Source organism: Artibeus jamaicensis, unplaced genomic scaffold (assembly GCF_021234435.1).
Source record: "Artibeus jamaicensis isolate MK-2021 breed Jamaican fruit bat unplaced genomic scaffold, CSHL_Jam_final contig_851, whole genome shotgun sequence".
NCBI lineage: Eukaryota > Metazoa > Chordata > Mammalia > Chiroptera > Phyllostomidae > Artibeus > Artibeus jamaicensis.
The window spans coordinates 962,770-984,778 of record NW_026521986.1 but is presented as its reverse complement, the minus strand read 5'-3'; the positions used below and the strand labels follow the sequence as shown (position 1 = coordinate 984,778).

Here is a 22,009-nt window from a genome sequence, read left to right as displayed (position 1 = left end):
GCCAACCATCCTTTCGGTCAGGTGGGTTGGGGCGTAAAAGGGTTAATGATGAGAGTCAGCGGCCAGGTGGGGCGCCCACAGCCGGGGCGGCTGTGGTGGGCGTTGGAGGCGAGGGGGCGCTGTTCGGGCAGCCGCGGCGCGCCGGGTGGCGGGCGGGAGAGCTGCCAGGCTGACGGAGAGGCCGGCCCGAGTGGGGGCCGCTCCGCCGCCGCCGCCGCCGCCGCTGTGATGCGGGGCGGGTGGTGCGCTGGGCGGTGGAGTCAGAGCCCGGGCGCGGGAGCACGAGCTGCAGCATCAACACCGGAGGCGGCGGCACCTGCACCAGCTCCCGGGCCCCTCGCTGCGCTCTCTGCCCGCGGCCGTGCCCGGGGCCGCCGCCGGGCGCTCTCTATGGATGTCAAGGCGGCCCCCAACGGGGTGGCCACCATCGAGGACCGCATCTTGAGAATCACGGGCTACTATGGCTATTACCCGGGTTACTCCAGCCAGAAAAGTAAGACGCCGTGGGCTGCGCTGCTCGAGGCGCCGGAGAGGGTTGGGATGCGGGAGGGAGCGCCACCCGGACACCTGCAGCCTTGCCCGCGCTGCCAATGCCACCCTCCGGGCCGTGGGGGCCACTGGTGAAAAGTGTGTGCTGTCCTTGGTGCTGAACCATGGAAGAGAAATGGGGCCCCGTTGGTTTCCTCCTAGGAGTTTGGGAAGAATCGCAGCCTTCGGGGCAAAGGCGAAGAAGGGACCAGTGAGCACCCTGGACGGCCGTCGGCCCGCTCATCCCTGGTTTATTTACGACCAGAGGAGGCTAACATGGCTGTTTACTTAGTGGAAAGTCAACCCCTGGGTTGTACTCCCCGAAAGCCCCTACCGGTGCCAGGCTGCGGGCGGGGTGCGGGGGACGTAGGCTGGCTGGGTTCGGGGGTGGGGCCGCCCGGGCAGGCTGTCCGCACTTGGGTTCCAGCGCTCGCTGGGTCAGCCTGCTTTCTCCGGGCTGCGGGGACGTTGCCAGCGCGGGAATTGCTCCCGTTAAAACGTCTGTGGAAGGTTCTCTATCATGGGCAGAGAGAGAACCTGCTCAGGTCTCCGAGTCCCGAGTCCTTGGAGCTTGGAGCCAGACCCCCAAACACTCGACGGTGGGGAGGAGGGCTGGTGGTGGAGGCGCGACGAGCCGCCAGTCCGCACTGCCTGCCGCACGTCGCGGCTGCTTCTGAGTCCCAGCGGGGTCTCTGTCCTGTACCATCTTTCTTCTGGCTAAGCGAGGTCCTGCGGCGGGTGCTTTCACGGTTTCGAGGCAGTTTTGAGGGAAGAGCTTTGAGGTGCGCTCTACCCTGGTCCCTTTCCCCAACACACAAACCCACTGGCTGTATTTACTGAGGTTAGTTCTGCCGAGCAAGCGAAGTGGAGCTCGTTTTTCTTTTTCTACTGGGGGACTAAGCTGCGGCTTAATTCCCACGCAGGTGGGGTTTCACTTTTTCTGTATCAGTGTATTTCTGTCGCAGTGGATGGAGCTTAATTGATGTTTAGGCTGTTGTTTTTAACCAAAAGGCTTGGAAGGTCCTAGAAGTATTTCTGATTGGTATTTTTCTGTGATATTTTGGGGTTCAACCACCATTACAGTTTCTCTGAAGCACACAAACCTTGACACATGACCAGAAAACACTTTATTTTTCATGTAACTTTCTCCCGCACTATACTCCACTGCATTTCTATTGAATAATAATCCAATCCCTTTCTTCCATGGGTTGTCTTTACACAGATCTTTTCTAGTTTAATATTTCATTTGGCTTCAGGAAAGGCCTATGCGATTTGGATGGCTTCTGTCTAGCTGTTTTTAGCCTTAGAGGCTTACATTATTCATTTTCCATACAAAAGTAATTATATAGTGTTAGAATTTTCTGGAAAGAAAATAACATGCTGTGGAATGCAGTTTAAAGTCTTTGTACTCTAGACTCAAAAACTCCTGTTTTTCGTATTGGCAAAGGGTTTCTTTTTTAACCCAAGAAACTTAAGGGAAGGCATTAGCATACCACGTGGAGATTCATAGATTTCACCTATGAATATTTTAATTAGAAACCATGGATTTTGGTTGCTTAGCGAATGTAGCAGCTGTCTACGAAAGTCCAAGACTTGGAGTAGCATATTGTTATAATTTTTATAACAGTGGAACTCTGATTAATAAAGAGCAAAACCAAAAAGAATACCGAAAAAGTGACATTCTAAATAAAGGCATGTTCACGTTATCTTTTTGTGCTTGCTGAAATAGGTGCACGTTTTTCACTTGCCATATAGGAACACGACAAAAAGAGGGACAAACATTGGCCAAGACAGTAGCTGAAGCTAAAGGGAGAATATAGATGCATTTGGCGTAGTTATTTGTGACAGACATTTACTGAACTTCAGGCAACAGAGTTCAAACAGTGAAGGCAGAGAAACTCACAAGGACAGAGAATTATGTGAATAAATAACTTTCAGGGTTCTTGTGCTTGCAGAGGTAGGGAGAGATTGCCATTTTGCACAGTGGAAGACTAGGAGAGGAGGGAGCTGGAAGAGGGCCAGACAGCCAGGCGCCATGAAATAATCCGGCCCTTCATTCAGGCTCCAGCTAGTAAACAAACACATTGAAACAAACCAGTACAATATGGTCAATTGATTTAGCTGTTATCAGGAGTGAATGACAGCTTGGGGGAGATCTGTAGGGATATGTTTATTAAAATGCTGTGGTGAGGAGTATATAATATGTAAAGACAAGGCGACTTTCCCATTTTATGACTGCTCGTGTTTGAGGCCTCAACGATTGGACGATCTCTTGACACCTATGTTGTTTCCTTTTTTAGAGGCAGGTGGGAACTCATCTGAGAATACGCATCAGAGCTCAGCCCTCTGTTAGTGCATCTAGCTGCCACCCTCGCCAATCAGGAAAATGAGTACCTGTCTAGAACACAGTGTAGTAGTTGGGCTGATATAAAATACATAAACATTTTAGTCTGATACATATACATGGTACAGAGATGATTAAAGCATTTGTCTGGCCTGGAGTTACTTATGTTCTGCTAGGAGAAATAGATCTAGTCATTCAACAGGTGTTAACTGAGCACTTCCTGTGTGCCAGGAATACATCAGTGAACAAAATGGACAAAAGTATTTTCTTTTTTAATACTCTCCCTTCTAGTGGGAGGACACAGACAAATAATAAATAAATTATGTAGCATACTTCAAGGTAGTAGCTGCTTAAAAAATTGTAACAGCGTAAAAAGGATTTTAAAATTCTGAGGGCAGCAGCCATGGTGAGCATTTTAATAAGGTGGTAAGATAAAGCCTCGCTAAGAAGGTCACAACTGAACAAAGACCTGAAGGCATGTGAGGGAGTTATCTGTGTGGGCACTGGGAGGATGGCATTTCAGGCAGAGAGAACAGCTAGTGCAGAGTTCTGGGAAAGAGCATACCTGGTGTGCTGGGGAAAACAAGGAGCCTGCATGGATGAAATGGGGTGAACAATTGGGAGGTGGTTGGAAATGAGGTCGTTATGGATACAGGGGCTCAAATGAAGTAGGGTCTTATACGTCATTGTAAGTCCTTTGCCTTGCGTTCTGAAATGGGGAGTCTCTGCAGGGTTTTGATGGAGGGGTGATGTGACTTGATTTACCTTTCAAAAAGATCAGTATACAGGAGCTGCTTGACTGGAGTGGGGGTGGAAGCAGAGAGACTAGTTAGTATGTTAGTAAGTAATTACCTGGGTGAGAGATGATGGTGGTTTGAATCAGACAGTAACAAGACACATAACCAAAAACAGAATCAGAGTAGTAGCAGTAGATGTGATGGAAGGTGGTCAGATTCTGGATGTGTTTGAAATTAGAGTGAATAGGATTGGATCCAGATGGATTTGGATATGGCAGCTGCAAGAAAGAGAGGAGTAAAAAGTGATCCCATCTTTTCTGATTGGACCAAGTTTGAATTGCCAGTGGCTAAAGTGTGGAAGTCTTCAAGGTAGAGAAGTCTGGGGAGTCAAGGGAGAAGAATAACATCTTAGAAAGGCTAAATGTAACTGGAGATGTTGAGTAAGCCTGGAGTTGTCTGACTGGAGATATAAAGTAGGGTTTTCCAGCATTTGGATGTTACCTGATGCCTAAGACTGATGAGATCTCCAAGGAATGAGTGTATGCAGAGAAGAGGAGCAAGAACTAAACTTTGGGGTACTCAGACATTGAGAGATTGGGGAGAAGAGGGGGAATAATTTAAAAAGACCAAGAAGGAGCTCCCAGGGAGAGAGGAGGAAAATCAGGGGCTGTGACACCCTGGAAACCAATGAAGAGTTTTGGAGGGAAGGGGTTCGTTCACTGTGTCCATTGCCGCTGAAAAGTCAAGTACAATGAAGACTGGTAACTGACCAGGAATTTGGCAATGGGGTGTCACTAGTAACCTTGAAAAGAGCAGGTAAAGCAGCATAAAATGGATTAGAATGTGTTTAGAGAGAACTGGAGGAAGGGATTGGAAATGTAAGCATAGCTCTTCAGGGATTTTTGTGCAAAGGGGAATGCAAGAAATGGGCATAGTAGTATTATGAAAGTCTTTTTTAAAAGATTTTATTTATTTATCTTTAGAGGGGAAGGGAAGGAGAGAAGGAGAGAAATATCAATGTATGGTTGCCTCTCATGAGTCCCCTGCTGGGAACTGGCCTGCAACCCAGGCATGTGCCCTGACTAGGAATTGAACCCTGATTGTCTGGTTTGCAGGCCTGTGCTCAATCCACTGAGCTACACCAGCCAGGATGAAAGTCTTTTTTTAAGATGGGAGAAATAACAGCATGTTTGCATGCATGTGATTCAGTAGAGAAAGAAAAATTGGTGGTGTTGGAGAGGTAGGGTATCAAATTTAGCGCACAGGGAAGGGATATTGCTTTAATTTAGAAAAGAGCATAGATATAGGGCAGAGTGTGTGGGTGCAGTTCCTGGAAGATGGGCAGCTGAGATGGTGGGAGTCTGTTGAGGTTTTCTTCTGGCTGCTTTAGTTTTCTTCAAATAGGAAGCAAGGTGATCCACTGAGTGTGAGGATTTGGTAGGAGGCGGTGGAGGTTGGAGGAGAAAAAAAGGTGTGAGTAGTTAAATACAGAGAATGCACGAACTAGGGAGTAAGCTTGTCTGGCTGCCTTAAAGAGCCCATTTAAGTGTCTGGTGACATATTTAAAGTGAAACCAGACACTTGGTTGTTCTGTTCATTGACATAGTGGGAGCCTGGAGTAAGTGAAAAGAAAGATTTAACAAGAGTTGCAGAATATCCAATGGGTATAATAAAATAATAGGGTGAGGACACTTGTAAATGTATGCAATGAAGATATTATGGTAATGATTGGCCGTATAACTTAAAGCTGGTAAGTGGAGAGGAAATCAAGATGATTGGGAAGGGTGGAAAGTGGTAGGATCAATGGATTGGAAATCTCCATGGGATCAAAGGCTTGTGGAAATTAGCTGAAAGAAAAAGGGTGGTGGTCCAAAACATAAAAGTGCTGTATACTATGAGAAGTCATTTTCAAAATTCAAGTCAAAGGATAAATTCATTTCATTTTATTGTATTTCATTATTGATACTTCTGGTGAGCCTTCTTTTTGTATTTGTATAGGAGGTAGTATGCTAATGTGTAGTGAACTGAACCGTAGTGGTTTGGAAATTGATTCTTGTTTTAAACCTGTCAGCAGCTGACCCTGAGATCTGGAACACCTCTCTGTAGACATCAGTTTCCTTGTTTGTAAAAAAAGAAGGTAGAAGTTACTCTCTCAGAAAAAAACTATAGGTCAGCTTTGACAGCCTTCAAAACTCCTCCCCCTGTGCGGAACAATCTCACTCAGTGCGTGGCTTCTGCTCACTCCACCTTCTATCTCAACAGGTAGTGGCCAGTTGCTTCTCTTTGTTCCATGTCAGCCTTTTGTCTTTTCCATACACCATAATGACCAGGTTCTGGGGTTGTTTTCTATTGGTAGTTGCATAGTTATGGTAAAACATTTTGCCCTTGCCCTGGTCCTATCTCCGATCATCCTGTGTCCAAAAAGAACTCTACTAAGTTCTAGCTCGTCTGACTTTCTGACTTCCACTGCTGCTCTGACTTAGCACTTCCTGAGGCGCCAGCCTCAGCTATCTCTTCTCACTCTTTACTTTGCCTGCACAAGCTCATTCAATCCCATGGCTTTACCATCTTCCACATACCTGTATTTCTAGGTCTACTTTTTCTGAACCCAGACACAAATTTCAAACTTCCTTCTAGAAGTTCTACCTGCATGTCCTCCAGGCTCATCACACATAAAACTGAATTCATCATCCTGTCTGTAAATGTTGTTGTTATTGTTATTGTTGTCATTGTTATTATTATTATCATTTAGCCTCTAACATCTGCATCTAACCAATTGCCCAGAAACCTGGAGTTATCCTCATACTCTGCCCTTTCCCCATGCCCTGTTTTCAGTTAACTGTCCTATATTTCGCACCCCAGATACGCGCTTCCCATCCACATTGTGACTACCTTGGTTCTATCCATCACACCTTTCACCCAGCCTCAAATCCTTTTAATCCAGTAAGCACACCTTAACAACATTTAATTCCCTAGAATGTAAATCTGCTCACCTCATTCCTCTGATCAATTGCCTGAAATAAATCTTCATTTTCTGTGGAATAAAGTCCAAATTCCTTAGCACGCCACCATCTGAGCCCATCTTACATTGTTCTATTTTAGTACACACTTCCCCACTAATTGCCAAAGCAATGAGTGCTTAATGCAGAAAATCTGAAAGGCAGAGAAGCAAAAAGAGATTAAAACTAAATTACACATAATTTCACCACTCAGAGGTGATTTCGTGTTAACATTTTGGTTAATATTAGACACACGCAAGTGCTTTTTATTTCATCCTGAACATTTCTCTCATTGGCGTATGTATTTGTAATAGCTTAATGTATGCATAGTCTTCCATATATGTAAGCACCTTAGTCGACTTGAGTTGTTGGATTTTTAGCCCATTTTTTCTTTTTAATTTCACATCCCACATAGCCTCTTCAAACCCTGGTCACAGTCTCATTAAGCAGCTCATTGTTCTCCTACCATTATTGTCCCCGTGTTCTTCTGCTCTCAGTACCTGTTTGCACTATGGCCCTGAATGGCTGCCTCTTCTATTTCCTTCCTCACACTCTGGAAAGCTCCTATTTATCATTAAAGGTGGAATTTCAACGCACCCCCTTCACTAAGGCTTCCCGATTGCTTCAGGCTCTGTTAATCCTCCCTCTGTGCTTCTGTGATACTGTGTTCTCACCTCTACGCCAGCACTGAGGCACTATTTTGGGCTGTTTACACCAGGCTGTCTAACTGCAGTGTTGGGGAGGGCAAGGACTTATCTCCATTTGTTTTCCTCTTATGCAAAGAGACCAGTATGTCCTGAGGTCTCAGTAAAGTTTATTGCGCTAGTGAGTGAATGATTATGGTTGCCTTGCAAGAAATTAGAGAGTTAATTATTTTCATGCAGAAGAAAAGGAGTACACAATGGTAGTGTTGGAGGGAAATATAAAAAATTTGTTAGCTATGAATGAATCAAACTGATGCGCCTATTCAAAGAATAAGTCAAATGGTATTTTATGATCACTTTACATTTGTGGTTGTAACTTCTGCATTTGTGTCTTTCCTGTTTTTGTGCTTATTTCTGTGTTTTCTATACTTGAATGAGAGGAAAGGCAACTTTTAGAAATATGGAGTAGTATAAAGTTACTAGAATAGTAAGAAATAAAATGTGCCCCCCCCTGCAAAATGGTCACTGTTGGTCCTCATGGTATAATATTAATGTAACCCTTGCTCACTCTGGCTGGAGTACATTATTAAACTGTCTCTTACTGTTGAAATAAATACACAAAAGATTCTCCCAGTTCATACTCTCTTTGCACCCTGATAAGAAGTTTTAAGCTTCTTTTTATACCATAAGTAGTGTTTTTTAAACAGTTATCATCACCAGTGGTATGTAGTATTGAGGAGTTTTCATAACAAAGTTTTAAACTGTGACATACCAGAGCTGCGCTGATCCTGAATATTACTGCACATGCCGTCGACGTCCGATAGTGTGGCAGTTCCTACAATGTTAATTTCGACGTGTGTTTTTCATTTGAGATGTAAATGTATATGCAAACTGGATATCTGTGTTATAAAATACTACTTCTACCACACGCTGACAGGTAGGTTTAACATTAAGTTCCGATATACTTTCTGTAGAAAGCTTGTATAAGACTTGCATGAGGCCATGAGGTCTAGTGCAAAGACCACAAGACCCTGCCCTGCTACTGGTTAGCCTTCTAAATTTGCATAACCTGACCTCTTGGATCAACAGTTCTGTTCCTGGAAAATGGGCATAATAAAAGTTGCTTCACAGGTCATGGGGAGGGTTATGTAAGATATTGTATATAGAATGTCTGGCACAATGCCCAATTTAATGTATGGAAGCCATTATGATGATGGAGGAAGCCAACAGAATCAATTTCATAATTTCTAAGAGCTTTGCTCACTTTTTTTAATACCCAGTATTGTTCTTTGAATTGTTACTGAAAACTATGTTACAGCAAGGTTAAAGGTAATTTGCAACTATTCGAGTTCACAGTGGCTTTATTTTTGGATGTTGCCTTCCTCTCCTTACTCCTTTCTGGCTTGCCTGGTGCTGCAAGGGAAAGGAGCAGGCCTACCTGGATTGCCCCCAGGGATAGTTTACAATGGGCTGGAGGCCATCTGTGATGAAGTTATCTCCACTGGGCTGATCCAAAGGAGAGGAGACAAATCTAGGGCCTATGGACAACAGATGGGTCTGTTTGTGTGGAGATGTAGATACTCAGATGTCAAAACAGAGGGGAGTGCGGGGGTGGGGAATGTGGGGAAGTGGGGGAAGGAGTGGAAGAGAGGACGGGTAGGTAGCATGGGATGGGATAGGTAGGGCTAGATAGGACTGGGAGGACAAACAGGTGGAAAACAAGGGAAGGCTAAGGATTAATTTGGGGTCCTGTTGGAAGTTGTATTGTTCTTTTCACATGCAGAGTCTTAAAGGGGCAGTTCCCTTTTGGCTGTTTATTAGCAGCAAACATAGCAGGGTATTTTATGCTCTACTTTAAAAAATATGTTATTTTGTATCATAAACACATTTACACATTTCATCATAGTCTTAATTAAGTATAATAGTTATAATTTTTTAAGTTATAAAGTATTTAACTAACAAATACAGAGGCATGTAGAGAAAAAGGAAAATGATTTTGCGACCCTAATGCAGCTGCTGTAATTTTGGTTAATTTCCTTCCAATCTTCCTAAATGCATTCTGGTCTTTACTCCTCTGTTTATTGACAAATGTAAGCCATAGTGTAGTCACAATTCTGATAGGTATGTGATTTTGCACCCTAGCTCTTTTCCACTTAATGTTTTAGGGTAAGCACTTTTTATGTTTTTGCATTTACCTGCTACGAGAGGTTGGAATTAGATTCTCCTTTCAGAGATCTTGGCTTAAGAAATTTGGGCAAGCTGGTTCTCATGTATTTGACACTAAATAAAATGGAGACACCTGGAGTGTTAGTGAGGGCTTGTTTAGCTTCTAGTCACAGGGTTGCACTGGAACTAGCTAAAGCAAAAATGGAAGCCACTGGAGGGATCCTGAGATCTCCCACTGATGTTAAGGGGAGGGATAAAGATAAAGTAGGCTGGGCTTGCGCAGGTCCTGGGGGGCTGTGGAGAAGATGGGAAGCCCTCTTTCTTTGCCTCCCATCTCTGTTTCTGGCACATGTTCTCTATTCTTTGTCTCTTGCTGCAGGCTGGCTTTCTCTATTTTCTTGTCCAAATGGTTGAAAATAGCCTCCGTCAGCAGTTCCAGTGCTTAAATGTTTTTTTTATTCAAGAGAGCAGACAGATTGAGCAAGAATCTCTTACTTCTAAGTCCAGATTCCCGGGGAAAGGGACCTGGCCCACTTAGGGTCAAGTCTTGTGCCAAGAAACACCGGAATTCTCATAGACTCTTCCAGTTGAATTAATGTTACATCATTTTGTTTGTACTCAAGTCAATGAAGTTGTCTTGGAGGCGAGATCCGCATCATCCATGCTGTCATTGTCAGCAGAGAAGGGATGATGAAGTCATGTTTCAATTTTAAGTTTGTCTAAGCAGCATTAACCTTCAAATATATCCTGCAGTGTATCCAGGTACCTCCGGATTGTTTGCCTGCACAGACATTTTATAATATGTTATCATTCTGGATCTTTATTTTCTTGAGAAGCTGTGTTTCCAAAAAATATAATAACTTGTGGTTTTCAGCTGTGTAAAAATAGTGACTTTAAAGTTTACAATGAAAAAATGTATTATTTTATTATCTATAAAGTAAGGAAAGTGAAGAATGAACTTCTCCTTACTGAACTATTCTTTGAAGAAGCACAAAAAGATGTACTTTTTCCATCTCTGTTAAAAAAGAAAACAAAATTCAACTGAGTGAATTTGAAGATCTAATTGGCTTTATTAAGTGATTTATGGTTCAGGCAACATCCCACCTACCAACTAGAAGGGCACTCCAAGGAGTTGTACAAAGTGGAAGATTTTTATAGTAGGAAGGGTAGGGCAAGGGAGCTATTAACAAAAGAAAATAAAGCATTATTTTTATACCAGGATATCTTCTGGAGGGAATAGCAAGGGTGTTTATCATTTAGATTACCTCTTCTTTCTTAGATTACCTTTTCTTCTTCTCTATGAGGAATGGAGAAGGCCCATGTGACAGATACTTCACTGGTGCTTGACCAGAAAATTCCAGACTTATTGATTAAGATTATATTTCTGGGAGAGGCTGAAACTGCAATTACGTCAGGCATAAATCTAGTTTGGGGTCTTCTGGTCAAGATTGTGACATAGGCAGACATGGCTCACCTCTTCATACAACCACATAAAAATTACAACTAAGAACAACCATCACTCAGAACCATTAACAATCAAGTTGAATGGAAGTCTGATAACTACAGAATTAAAGAAACCACATCCATCCAGACTGGTAGGAGGGGCACAGACACAGAACAGGCTGGGGGTCCCTCAAACACATGTGGTGGCTAAAAATTTGGGAAGGATATCTTGGAAGTAAGAATCCCAGCTCACACCAGGCCCCTCAGCCTGAGGTTCCAGTGCCAGGAATATGAGTCCCCACAATTTCTGGCTGCAAACACAAGTGGGGATTGATTCAGTGGAAGATACTGCTAGATCCCCAAGAGGTTCCTCTTAAAGAACCCACAGGTGGACTCACCTACTCAGACACACTCCCTCTGAGCTCTAGAAGCAGGGTAGAAACTTGAAAGGCTCCAGTGGTATAATGGGAAAACTGAAATGTCTGGCATCAAGGTGAGCAGAGGCTATTGTCCCTATTCTAAACTCTCCCAACAAAGAGCCATCAGGTTGGTGCCATATCTGAGACTCCATCAACCTGGCTAATACAGTTTGACCTGCTTTGGAGATCCCCAGAGACTCTGACTCACCTAATTTATGGGCCCATACAAGGTGCTTTTCTCTATGAATGGCTGATCTTGGCTCATGCTTCACAACTTCTTAAATCCAATCAAACAAGAGATAGCCAGCCTCAGTAAGCCCCAGTCATGGCACTGGCAGCTGTGAGCCTAGATTCACAGCTTGGCTTTACCTAAGAATCTACAAGATTAGCACAAATAGCAGCCATCTCAGATTGCTTTATAGCTCAGGTGGGGTGGCCCTAGGCAAAACACAAGTGAGGACTGAACTTGGCCTGCACTACCTAGGAAACCCCAGGGCCAGCACACCTAGTAGACATCTACAGACCATGTTGGAGCACTACCAGCCTGCCACTGCACAGCTGATCCTCCATGGAGGGTAGAGGTTGGTGGTCAGTGGTCACAGCCAACCTTTGCAGGTGACTGGCCTGGGTAAATTCCTCCCATTGATCTGCCAACAGCAACCAAGGCTCAACTACAAGAAAAGGGTATACTTAGCCCACACAAAGGGCAACCTTGAGTACCCAGTTTGGGTGAAAGGGGAGGCTATGCTACTGGACCCTATAGGGCACCTACAACATTAGGCCATGCCACCAAGACAGGGAGTCTAGCAGCTCTACCTGATACATAGAAACAAATACAAGGAGGCTGCCAAAATGAGGAGACAAAGAAACATGTCCCAAATGAAAGAACAGATCAAAACTCCAAAAAAGACTAAACAAAATGAAGATAAGCAATCTATCAGATGCAGAGTTCAAAACACTGATTATAAGAATGTTCAAGGAACTTAGTGAGGACCTTAACAGCATAAAAACGATCCAGTCAGAAACAAAGGATACACTAATTGAAATAAAGAACAACTTACAGGCAAACAACGGAAGAGTGGATGAAGATGAGAACCAAATCAATGATATGGAAGAAAAGAAAAAAAAACAACCAATCAGAATAACAAGAAGAAAAAAGAATCCAAAAACACAATGATAGCAAAAGAAGCCTCTGGAACAACTTTAAGAGGTCCAGCATTTGCATCATATGGGTGCCAGAAGGAGAAGAGAAAGAACAAGAAATGGGAAATCTAATTGAAAAAATAATGAAAGAAAACTTACCTAATTTGGTGAAGGAAATAGATGTGCAAGTCTGGGAAGTACAGAGAGTCCCAAAGAACGTGGATATAAAGAGGTCCACTCTAAGACACATCATAATTAAAATGCAAAAGGTTAAAGATAAAGAGAGAATCTTAGAAGCAGCAAGAGAATAGAAGTTAGTTACCTACAGGGGAGTTCCCTTAAGACTGTCAGCTGATTTCTCAGAAGAAATTTTGCAGGCTAGAAGGGACTGGCAAGAAATATTCAAAGTCATGAAAAGCAAGAACCTACAGCTAAGATTGCTCTGCCCAGCAAAGATATTATTTAGAATTGAAGGGCAGATAAAGAAGTTCCTAGACAAGATAAAACTAAGAGTTCAACATCATCAAACCATTATTACCTGAAATGTTTAAGGAACTTATTTAAGAAAAGGAATATCAAATATATGAACAATATAATGGAAAAAATACAGATCTATCAACAGTTGAATCTAAAAAACAAACTAAGCAAACAAGAACAGAGATGGGCTCATGGATACAGTGAGCGTTTTGGTGGTTGCCAGTTGGGAGAGGGTTCTAGGGGAATGGGTGAAGAGGTGAGAGGATTAAGAAGTACAAATAGGCAGTTACAGAATAGCCATGGGGATGTGAAGTACACTATAGGAAATGAAGTAGCCAAAGAACTTATTTGTATGACCCATGGACATGAACAATGATTGGGGCAATTGCCTGAGGGAGTAGGGTTGCCCAGTGGAGGTGGGGCAAAGGGGGGGAAATCAGGACAACTGTAATAGCATAATCAATAAAATATAATTTAAAAAAATCTAAGTTTGGTATCATGAGTGATGCCCTTTTGTCCTGTGATTTTTCTTTGTAACATCTCAAAGGAGATATAATTGTTTTCCCAAGTCTTGATTTCTGGAAAGATATTAACTTCCAGGTAGTCAAGGAGAACACCACACTCTACTCACTGGCTCCAATGGAATTGACTTTTAAGGCAATAGAAAAAGTTTCTTGTGGGATCACTGACAATATTTTGGGTGCTACTACATGCTGATGTATATAACACAGCAAGTTACACTAAAGCAGCAAAACCTACTTTTCCCTCCGGGGACAGTTTTTAAGACATTGCAACCTTTCATGCTTCCTTAAACAAAGAAAAAAGAAAAAAGAAACCTCACGGGATAGGAATTCTCTGTAAATGACACTCATACAGATATAATGAAAAACCAGGAGTTGGAAGCAGTGTGAGATATACTGTTATCTGTTAATAGAAAACAGCATAGTTGCTGAAATCTCCAATGTTTGCACCAAAATTATGGCAAATGAGTAAGTTTGGGGAAATGATTTTACTTCATAAAGGCACTGATTCCATTTTTATCTCCCGTTGCAGACTATAACCAAGTTTATCCTTTTCCAAGGCACACTGGTTTCTAAGATCTCTCTGGGATGAGTTTGGCTGCAAATAAAGAACACTCAACTTGCATCGGATGAGGCAATGAGGAAATTCATTCTCTTTTCTAGCAGGCAGTTGAGAGGTGGGGTGAATGACTTAAATGGCTTATGCTGTGACAAAGTACAAGATTCTAATTTTTCTTTCTTGTTTTTCATCTTTGTGTATTGTACTTTGTATTTGCTTGACTTTATTTTCAAACTCTTCTATTAAGTTTTTTACTTAGAATTTTATTTAAAGTTGTAGTGGTTCTCTTGTTTTCTTAATATTTCTTTTAACATTATGACACCTTCTATGACAAGCCTTATTTTTGTTTTACGGATGAAATAGCTTCTTTTATTGCCTGAGGATATTACTAACATGCTTTTTGAAGCTTTCTTTTTTTGAATGGGCTGTTTCTTCTCAGTTACTTTTAGAAATTTTAAAATTATTGTTAGCTAATATTCTTGGATGTTTCGTGACTTTTGTTTATCTGCTTATATTCTAGAGTATAGGACTCTGAAACTATTGGGAAGTGGTGAGAATAGTTGAAGAGGCCAAGAACTATGTAGGCACAACCTACTTTCAAGTGACCCCACTTTCAAGTTAGCCTGCTACGGTTTCATGGATGCTAGCCCAAGACAGGGTCAGATACAAAAAACTTTATTACTCACACTTAAGCAAGTAACACAAGCCTCATGCTCACAGTTGACTCCCTTGCACCTCGAGTTCCCCAGGGACTTCCTCACTATGTAATAGTTTTGAATCACAGCTGAGGAATCCTGAGCTTAGGGAATCCCGATTATTTATAAAGGCCTATGAGAAAACAACTCGACTTTTGCTCCAGACATTAGCAGGAAAAAATGCCTCTGTTCTAGAGAGGAACACCTCTACCTTCCAAACTGTTTGCTATATAGGGTCTTAAAAAGGTAGTCCAGAAAAAAGGTCTCAGATCAGGCATGAGATGTTTCAGAAATGGAAAAGAGACAAATCATCTCCCAACAAGGGTTTGCCAAAAAGCTGGGCTGTTTGCTTGGGAACTTTCAATATCATTTTCTTAGTACCTGATCTTTTGGATCATAGAAAGCTATTCTAGTCTCCTGACTAGCTGCTAGCATCTGGGGACCAAGCAGGAAAGAAGCCTGGGCATCTCAGGGAGCAGTGTGTGCAGATTCACTTAATTCGTCCATGATTTCGGTATGGACAAACATTCAGCCATGCCCAGTATTTCTGTAGACTCTCATCTGGGTCTCTCCACAGAGTAAAGCTTGGCCTTTGCCAGAGTGAAGGGAGGCATTGTCAAATACTCTACAGAGTGAGGGTGGATATTAAGAAGCCCTTAGTCTTCCTAAGCAGATTAAACTAAGGCTACTGGTTTTAGCCTCACTGTCCTCCTCCTTCTTAAAGTGGTGCTGGTAACTTCGGAAAATTCTGCGTGGTAAATTGGGCTGATAACCTTAGAGAAAATTGGGCATTTCCTCTACCCTTAGTTTAGGTTTCAGTTTCCTTAGACCTGAGAACTGTTTGACTACTTTCCAACTTCTAAAATTTTCCTACCTCTCCTGATTCTTGTGGACTTATGCTTTTAAAAAATTAACTATCATTTTAGTGGAATTTCCCGAATGAACAGATAAACATGTATGTATTCAATCTACCATCTTTACTAGGAAGGATCATTGTACTTTTTTTATTCTTTGAAATCTTCCAACATATACTGTATCTACTATAAACCAAGACAAAAATATCTGATTCAGAGCGGCAGAGTACATTATCTTTATTTCCTCCCAGTAGGAAGCTATTTTAGATGTTGTAACATGGAGGCAAATTATATTGTGCATTATCTGTTTCTTGATCTGAATGCCAGTTCACAGATGTGTTTAGTTTATGAAAATATCAAGCAGTGAACTTAAGGTGTTTCTGTAGACTCTCAGCATAAGAGAGTCTCTCAGCATAAGCCATTTAACTTTAGGCAGGTTATGTTGCAATAAGATTGTTACATTAAAAATTGTACATGGTATGACTATATATCATAGCATTTGGTCAATTTGCCCTTGATTTTAATAAAGCATTGAATTGTTAACTTAAAAATATTCTTCAAATTTTTAAAGTAACATCAAATAAATAATTACTTTTGCATGTTCCCTGCTAACTAACCTCTAGGTGTATCTTCTGCTCCCTTAGCAATATGAGGAAAGTAGTTCTCAGATATTTTGCTGCATATTAGAAACCCTCGGGAGTTCTAAAAAACACCCCAAAGCCAAGGCTGCATTCCATTCTAATTAAAACAGATGCTCTAGGATTGAGACCCAGGCATCAGTACCTTTTAAAGCTCCCCAGGAACGTCCAATGAACAAACAGCCAAGTCTGTGAACATGGGTCTAGCCGGGCAATGGTTCTCAAATGATCTGTGGTGAAGGGCCAGTTTCTCTCTTAAAAATTTCCACTCATTATGGATCAAACTCTTGCAAAATCAATAAAAGTGAACTGATAGAAAAAATAATCATGCCCTGAGGTATCACAACATTGTCAGCCTGCTTCCTCTTAATTTCTGTGTTTATCTTGCCACAGACAGCTAACAGTTCGTGGCTGGTACCAGTCTGCAGAGCACACATTGAGTAGCAGACACTGGAATACTCTGTTTCCTAGCACAACCTGACAAAGGAGTCTCTGGAGACGGAGGAGGATTTGGGCTGCGGCCAGCAGTGTGTGATCCCGTCCCTTTTCTATAGTCCCACTGACACAGTGCATCTACTTCGATGCATTTCTGGGCCCTAAAAGCACATGGTAAAAACCATAGTTATAATGCACAGGTTTGCTCGAGATTTTCCAGGTCTTGTTTCCCCTCAGCTATATTAATCCAGGAAAAACTCTTGACTACTAAAATCTTAGCATGTAGGATTATCGTGGATCTCATCGGTATGTACAAGTGAATTTCCGAGAAAAAAAATCCACTAAAGATTCCCAGGAACAACAACAGCAAAAAAAATCACTCTTAGAGATTTTGTACCTTAGGAGAGAATGTAATAAAAACTTTCCTGTTAGTTGGACCGGAATCTCCAAAGGACAAAGGGAGTTTCACTCAGACGCCTGTTGGGGCTGCCTGTTGTGTTTGAGGGCTGAATGAAAAGAGGTGGGCTGCCGTAATGGGCTACCCCCAGGCACTTGGCCCACTAGCCTGGCAACAGGGAAATTTGCCCGTGTGGAAGGAATCCTATTAGGTTTATGAAGCATGAAATGGAGATCGAGGGTTGGAATTGATGGGACCTTCATCCTAGAGAGGGGTGCAGAATGACTCAGATGAATTTTCTGATGAAGGCTTCTTGTCCCCTTCCTTTGGGAGATTATTATGAAGGTGTTGGGGTTGAATTCTAGTTGAAGCACATTATCCGATTAAAGATGTCTTTTTTAAATCTTTGCTTTTCTTCCTTTTTCTTCTTTTAATTGTTGTTTGAATACAGTTTTCTGCCCTTTACCCCCATCCCAGCCCACACACCCCCAGCCCTCCCCACCTCCCTCCCGTCTCCACCCTCCCCCCTCGTTATTGTTCAGTCTTTTCTTCTCTCAGTACTGGCTCACCCGTTTCAGAGAAGATATGTGGTTAGTTTCACCCTCAATCTCTTGTGTGGTATTTAACAAAGCTGTCTTCAATGGCCTTCTTACTCCTCTTGACTCCTGTGACATTCTGATTGTATTCACTCAGAGTGTAGAAGTTTATAGTGCTCCCCTAGACCGGCGTTAGTTAGGTCCGTCTCCCAGAAAAGAAACAGAAAGGAAACAGGTGAACATATTCTGTGACTCTGAACTTGAAGCCTTTCCCAATTCAGGTTCAGTTACTTGATAAGGGAAGAAAAATGGAGACTAAGTGTCTAACATACTTGTTTGTGGAGTTCTATATTCCTTAAAGTTTTACACTCCATGCACAAAGCTCATGCATGTGAAACCCCTAGCACACATAATATCTGGTACATGAAAGCTTACTAGGGAAGAAAGCCGGGAATCGGAATCTTGGTGCATGCTGTATCTTAGGAAGGATTTAGTTACCCTATGACTTTAACAGGAAATTACACCCAAATGTGTACTATGTACAGCCAGGGTGGGAGTGTAACAAACATAAGGCTGAAGTATGTGCCAAGTACTATTTGAAGATTGAGTAGAGATGAAATGTTTATGAGACTTAAACAGTGGAGTCTTAACTTTACCATAGCACACAAAAGATTCAGGCTGTGAATTCTGAATAATGATGCTGCTGCCACATGTATAGTGTTATAGTATGGCATATAGTACGGTATTTTTACGTGCTATGAGGCAATAGCATATATGATTTCATGAAAACTCACAGCCTCTCTGTGAAGTGGGTATTATTATCACTATGTTAAAGATGAGCAAGTTGAGGCCCAGAAAGAGTCACCTTGCCCAAGGGCACAGTCACCAGATGTCAGGGCTAGAGGGTGAACCCAGGGCTGCCTGCTTCCCAAACCCATGCCTACCCTTCACTGAGAGAGTAACAAGGAGTCAAAACTGTAAAATTCAGATCCTCCAGTGGTGCAGCTCCTCCACCCCCTTGGGAAGTTGTGGGAAAATATAAACTTTTGCTTCATTTTTCAGCAGTGCCTTTAACTTGCAATGAATGCACAGCTCTGAGCAAGCCTTAGCCTCAGGATTGTGGCCAGGCTGCTCCTTCTAGTCCAAGTCTGAATTTTACCTCGAGTAGACTTTGTGCCTGAAGCCTCTTTTTAGAAAGAACAGATGGAACAAGATGACCTTGAGAATTGGGCTGTGTGTGTGCCTGTGCGAGTGTGTGTGTGTGTGTGTGTGTGTGTGTGTGTGAGAGAGAGAGAGAGAGAGAGAGAGTCAGGAATCTCAACGTTTTGGGGGGTAGGAAGAAGGAAGGACAGTGGAGAGACAGAAGGAGCTGCCCTTCCTCTTGAGCCCCACCTGGCTCAAGATTTTGCCTGGATAAATGAGTGGCTATCTTTCTGTGACACAGGAAGATTTGCTTCTAGAAGGGAGCTTTTCCCTGAATTCATAGGTTAAAAAGAAATAAGCCTAATAAAGAGACGTAGGGAGATGAATTTGTTTCTTTCTGCAGTGAAGTACAGATGTCTGTAGTTATGAGTCATTTATGCCTGGCATGTACCTGATAACAATGTTTGTGGACTTCAAACCATGCATCAGTCTTAGCTGCCAATGTTTGCTCTAATATCTAATGATATTTCTCTAATTATAACTGAAATCAAGGACATGTTGATGCTTGTGTTGCTGTTGTCATTTTCAGAAAAAGAGTTCAATATTGCCTCTATGGGTCTTAGAGTCTCACCCTTCATTATTCACATTACTGAATCTTCTACAAGACTCAATGCAAATCTCTATCGACTTTGGAAATGCAAGTGTGGTTATAGTGATGCCTCATTCCTGCTTAGATTTGAGCAGCATTAGATCACTTCACTGTAGGTAAACCATGCTTGTTTCCTACATTTCTAGTTGAATGTCTTAAGATGGACTGTTCCAAGTTTCTCAACTGTGGCATTAATAAGATCAGCGGGGAGTTAAAAATCAATCTTACTTATGCTTAATGGGTAACCATTGACCTTTTAAGATACATCAGTGCTACCTATTTCTATCTTCAGTAAAACTTGAGCATAAAATCCCTGACTACTTGATGGAAACCAAAAACAAAAACTGAATTTAAGAGAAGCTGCTGGTGGTTCTAACATCCTGCAGAGCTATTGAAATTGCTTTGGAACTTTGAGTCTGTTGCAGGAATATAATAATTCTTTTGAGAATCTGATAAGTAAATACTGAAAATTTAGTTTTTAATTTTTTATTATACAATTGGTAGAAATATTCTAAGTATATGGAGAGAAGCCAAGCTTCAAACCCTTTCTAGTCCAGTTTTTTTTATTTTTCTCTTGGTCGCTTGGTTTTGAGGAATTGAGATTGGCTTAGGTGAGATGATTTTTTTTTGTTCCTGACCATATCCAGAAGCCAAAATCTCTCACCTTATTGAGCTGCTATAGGTGAAGGTGAGATTTGACTCTGCCCTCAGGATGCTTGGCCAAGTGAAAATAACAGACCTCCTTTCCTTGCACTGAAGATTAAAACTTTTTGACACAACCCAAATAGCATTGCCAGTGGACGTCCCATCCACTGGAGGGATGACTGTGGAATGATAATACTCTGTTCAGGTACTGGCAGGAAACATGCACACTCAGGGGTGGGCAATGTGTAGGGACACCAGAAACACAAGAAGCCGTATGGCTGGAAGAGTGGGCTGTGAGGATACAAAGGGAGGGAGCGATTCCTGAAATATAGGGAAAGAGGGACCCCTATGTGGAGACGGCTGCCTGACAGAACCTGTGTGGCATGGTGTGGCAGGTTACAGGTCACCCTGTAACCTGTGGTGACCTTTAAGGAAGGGAGCTGGGGTACAAATATCTTGATATCTTTCTCCTCCTTCCTCCCATCTCCTGCAGGTGGGTGCTTGCCATTGGTTGAATTACATGGAAGCCAAGGAACAAGGGGTCTCACAATGGAGGGCACATGGCTCAGGCTCCGGGCCACAGAGCGGGGTGGAGAGGCAAGTAGAGTGTCTCCAGCACTCCAGCAAGGGACAGCTCCTTTGATCCTGCCCCTTTTAAGTTTAGCTGGCTAGACTGCTCTGTTTCAGAATGCCCTTCTAGAGGAGATATTTAAAATTACTCCATTTAACTGCTGTGAACCTAGATATGGAAGAAATGTGGAAGAAACAAATGTTCTGTGTTTTTTTTTAATGACAAGCCATCAGACATGTTAGTTGCTTTTTTTTAGCTTGGTTATCATATTCTTCTACCCTTTTTCATACTCTCAGAATAAACAGTATATAGCCCAGCCTTTCAGTTATAGAGAGGGGGTGAAAGAAATACTACAGGATATAGAATTCCTTTTTGTGGAGAATTTGTTGTATCCAGAAAATAGATCATTACTACTGACAACATCTGAGAGGAGCACAAAAATAACTTGATATTACTAATACCTCTTTTATATAATTTTAAAATATCAAAATGCCGAACATTCAGCAGACAAAAAATTTCTAGGTAATTATGTGATTTTTTGTTCTAATTTTCCATTCTTTTTGCTTTGGTAGAATCACATCCCAGAATTTTAAGATAATAGGATCTTTCTTGTGAAATGTGGTTACCACTTTTAAGGCTCCTTTTCGCCACTAGTTCTTGTAGTTTTATAATCCCCTCCTAATCTTCACAGCTGGAGTTAACCATTTTACCCTCACCTGTAAATCCACCTTTCACCATGGTCCCTGGCACCAGTTCTCTGCCTTCAGAAGACTGGGGACTTGATGGCACAGAGAAGCAGTAGGTCAGTGGCTCCCAGATTCAGTGCCCTGTGAGTATGATTGTGATCTTGGGCCCATTCCAAGTATGGAGTCTTGCCTGTTTCCTTGTGAGCCAACCACTTCTGCACCCCAGTGTGAGTGAGTAGGTTTGAGTCTCTAAGACCCCATTGCCTCAATCCCTATTTTGGTTTTCTGCCTCAACCTTTAGAGACTGGTGCTTTGGCTAAAACCTCAACCCATGTCTTCTTGTGGCCAACAAACCCAGGCCCCTTTACCTGGTTCCCACAACTATTGCCAGATCTTCCAGACTATCAGCTGCTGACTTTCTTGGATCACCTTCCGTCACCTAGGGCTCAAATTCCCCTTGATCACGTTCTCAGCCCTGCATTCTGATGGGCGTCCAGGTATTAGCTATCCCTGTATGGCTAGTCATTCACGCACTACTGTTAATTGATTGTATGGTTTCTTATATATATTTTTCAAAACCTAGTTACAAAAACTGTAGAAGCATTCCAATGGGACAAGGAGCATTTTTCTTTCTCTTGTTTATTAAGGCACCTCCAGTGCCTGAAATAACACTTAATTTTTAAAAATTAAACAGATAAAGAACAAATGAAATAGTTGCTTGAATGAGAGAGTCTTGATCTAAAGACATACGTGTTTTTCTAAATGTCTTTATGAGGTCCT

At 42.2% G+C, this 22,009-nt stretch overlaps 1 protein-coding gene across 1 annotated transcript in view; it reads left to right on the top strand.

Moving 5' to 3' along the window:
- The first annotated feature begins 305 nt into the window (after positions 1 to 305).
- The window catches only part of SLC35F4 (solute carrier family 35 member F4), a 160,373-nt gene continuing 138,669 nt past the window's right edge, over positions 306 to 22,009 (top strand). The window contains exon 1 of the mRNA XM_037139543.2: positions 306 to 493. Coding sequence (XP_036995438.1) covers positions 391 to 493 — 103 coding nt within the window. The 5' untranslated portion in view covers positions 306 to 390. The remainder of the gene's footprint in view (positions 494 to 22,009) is intronic.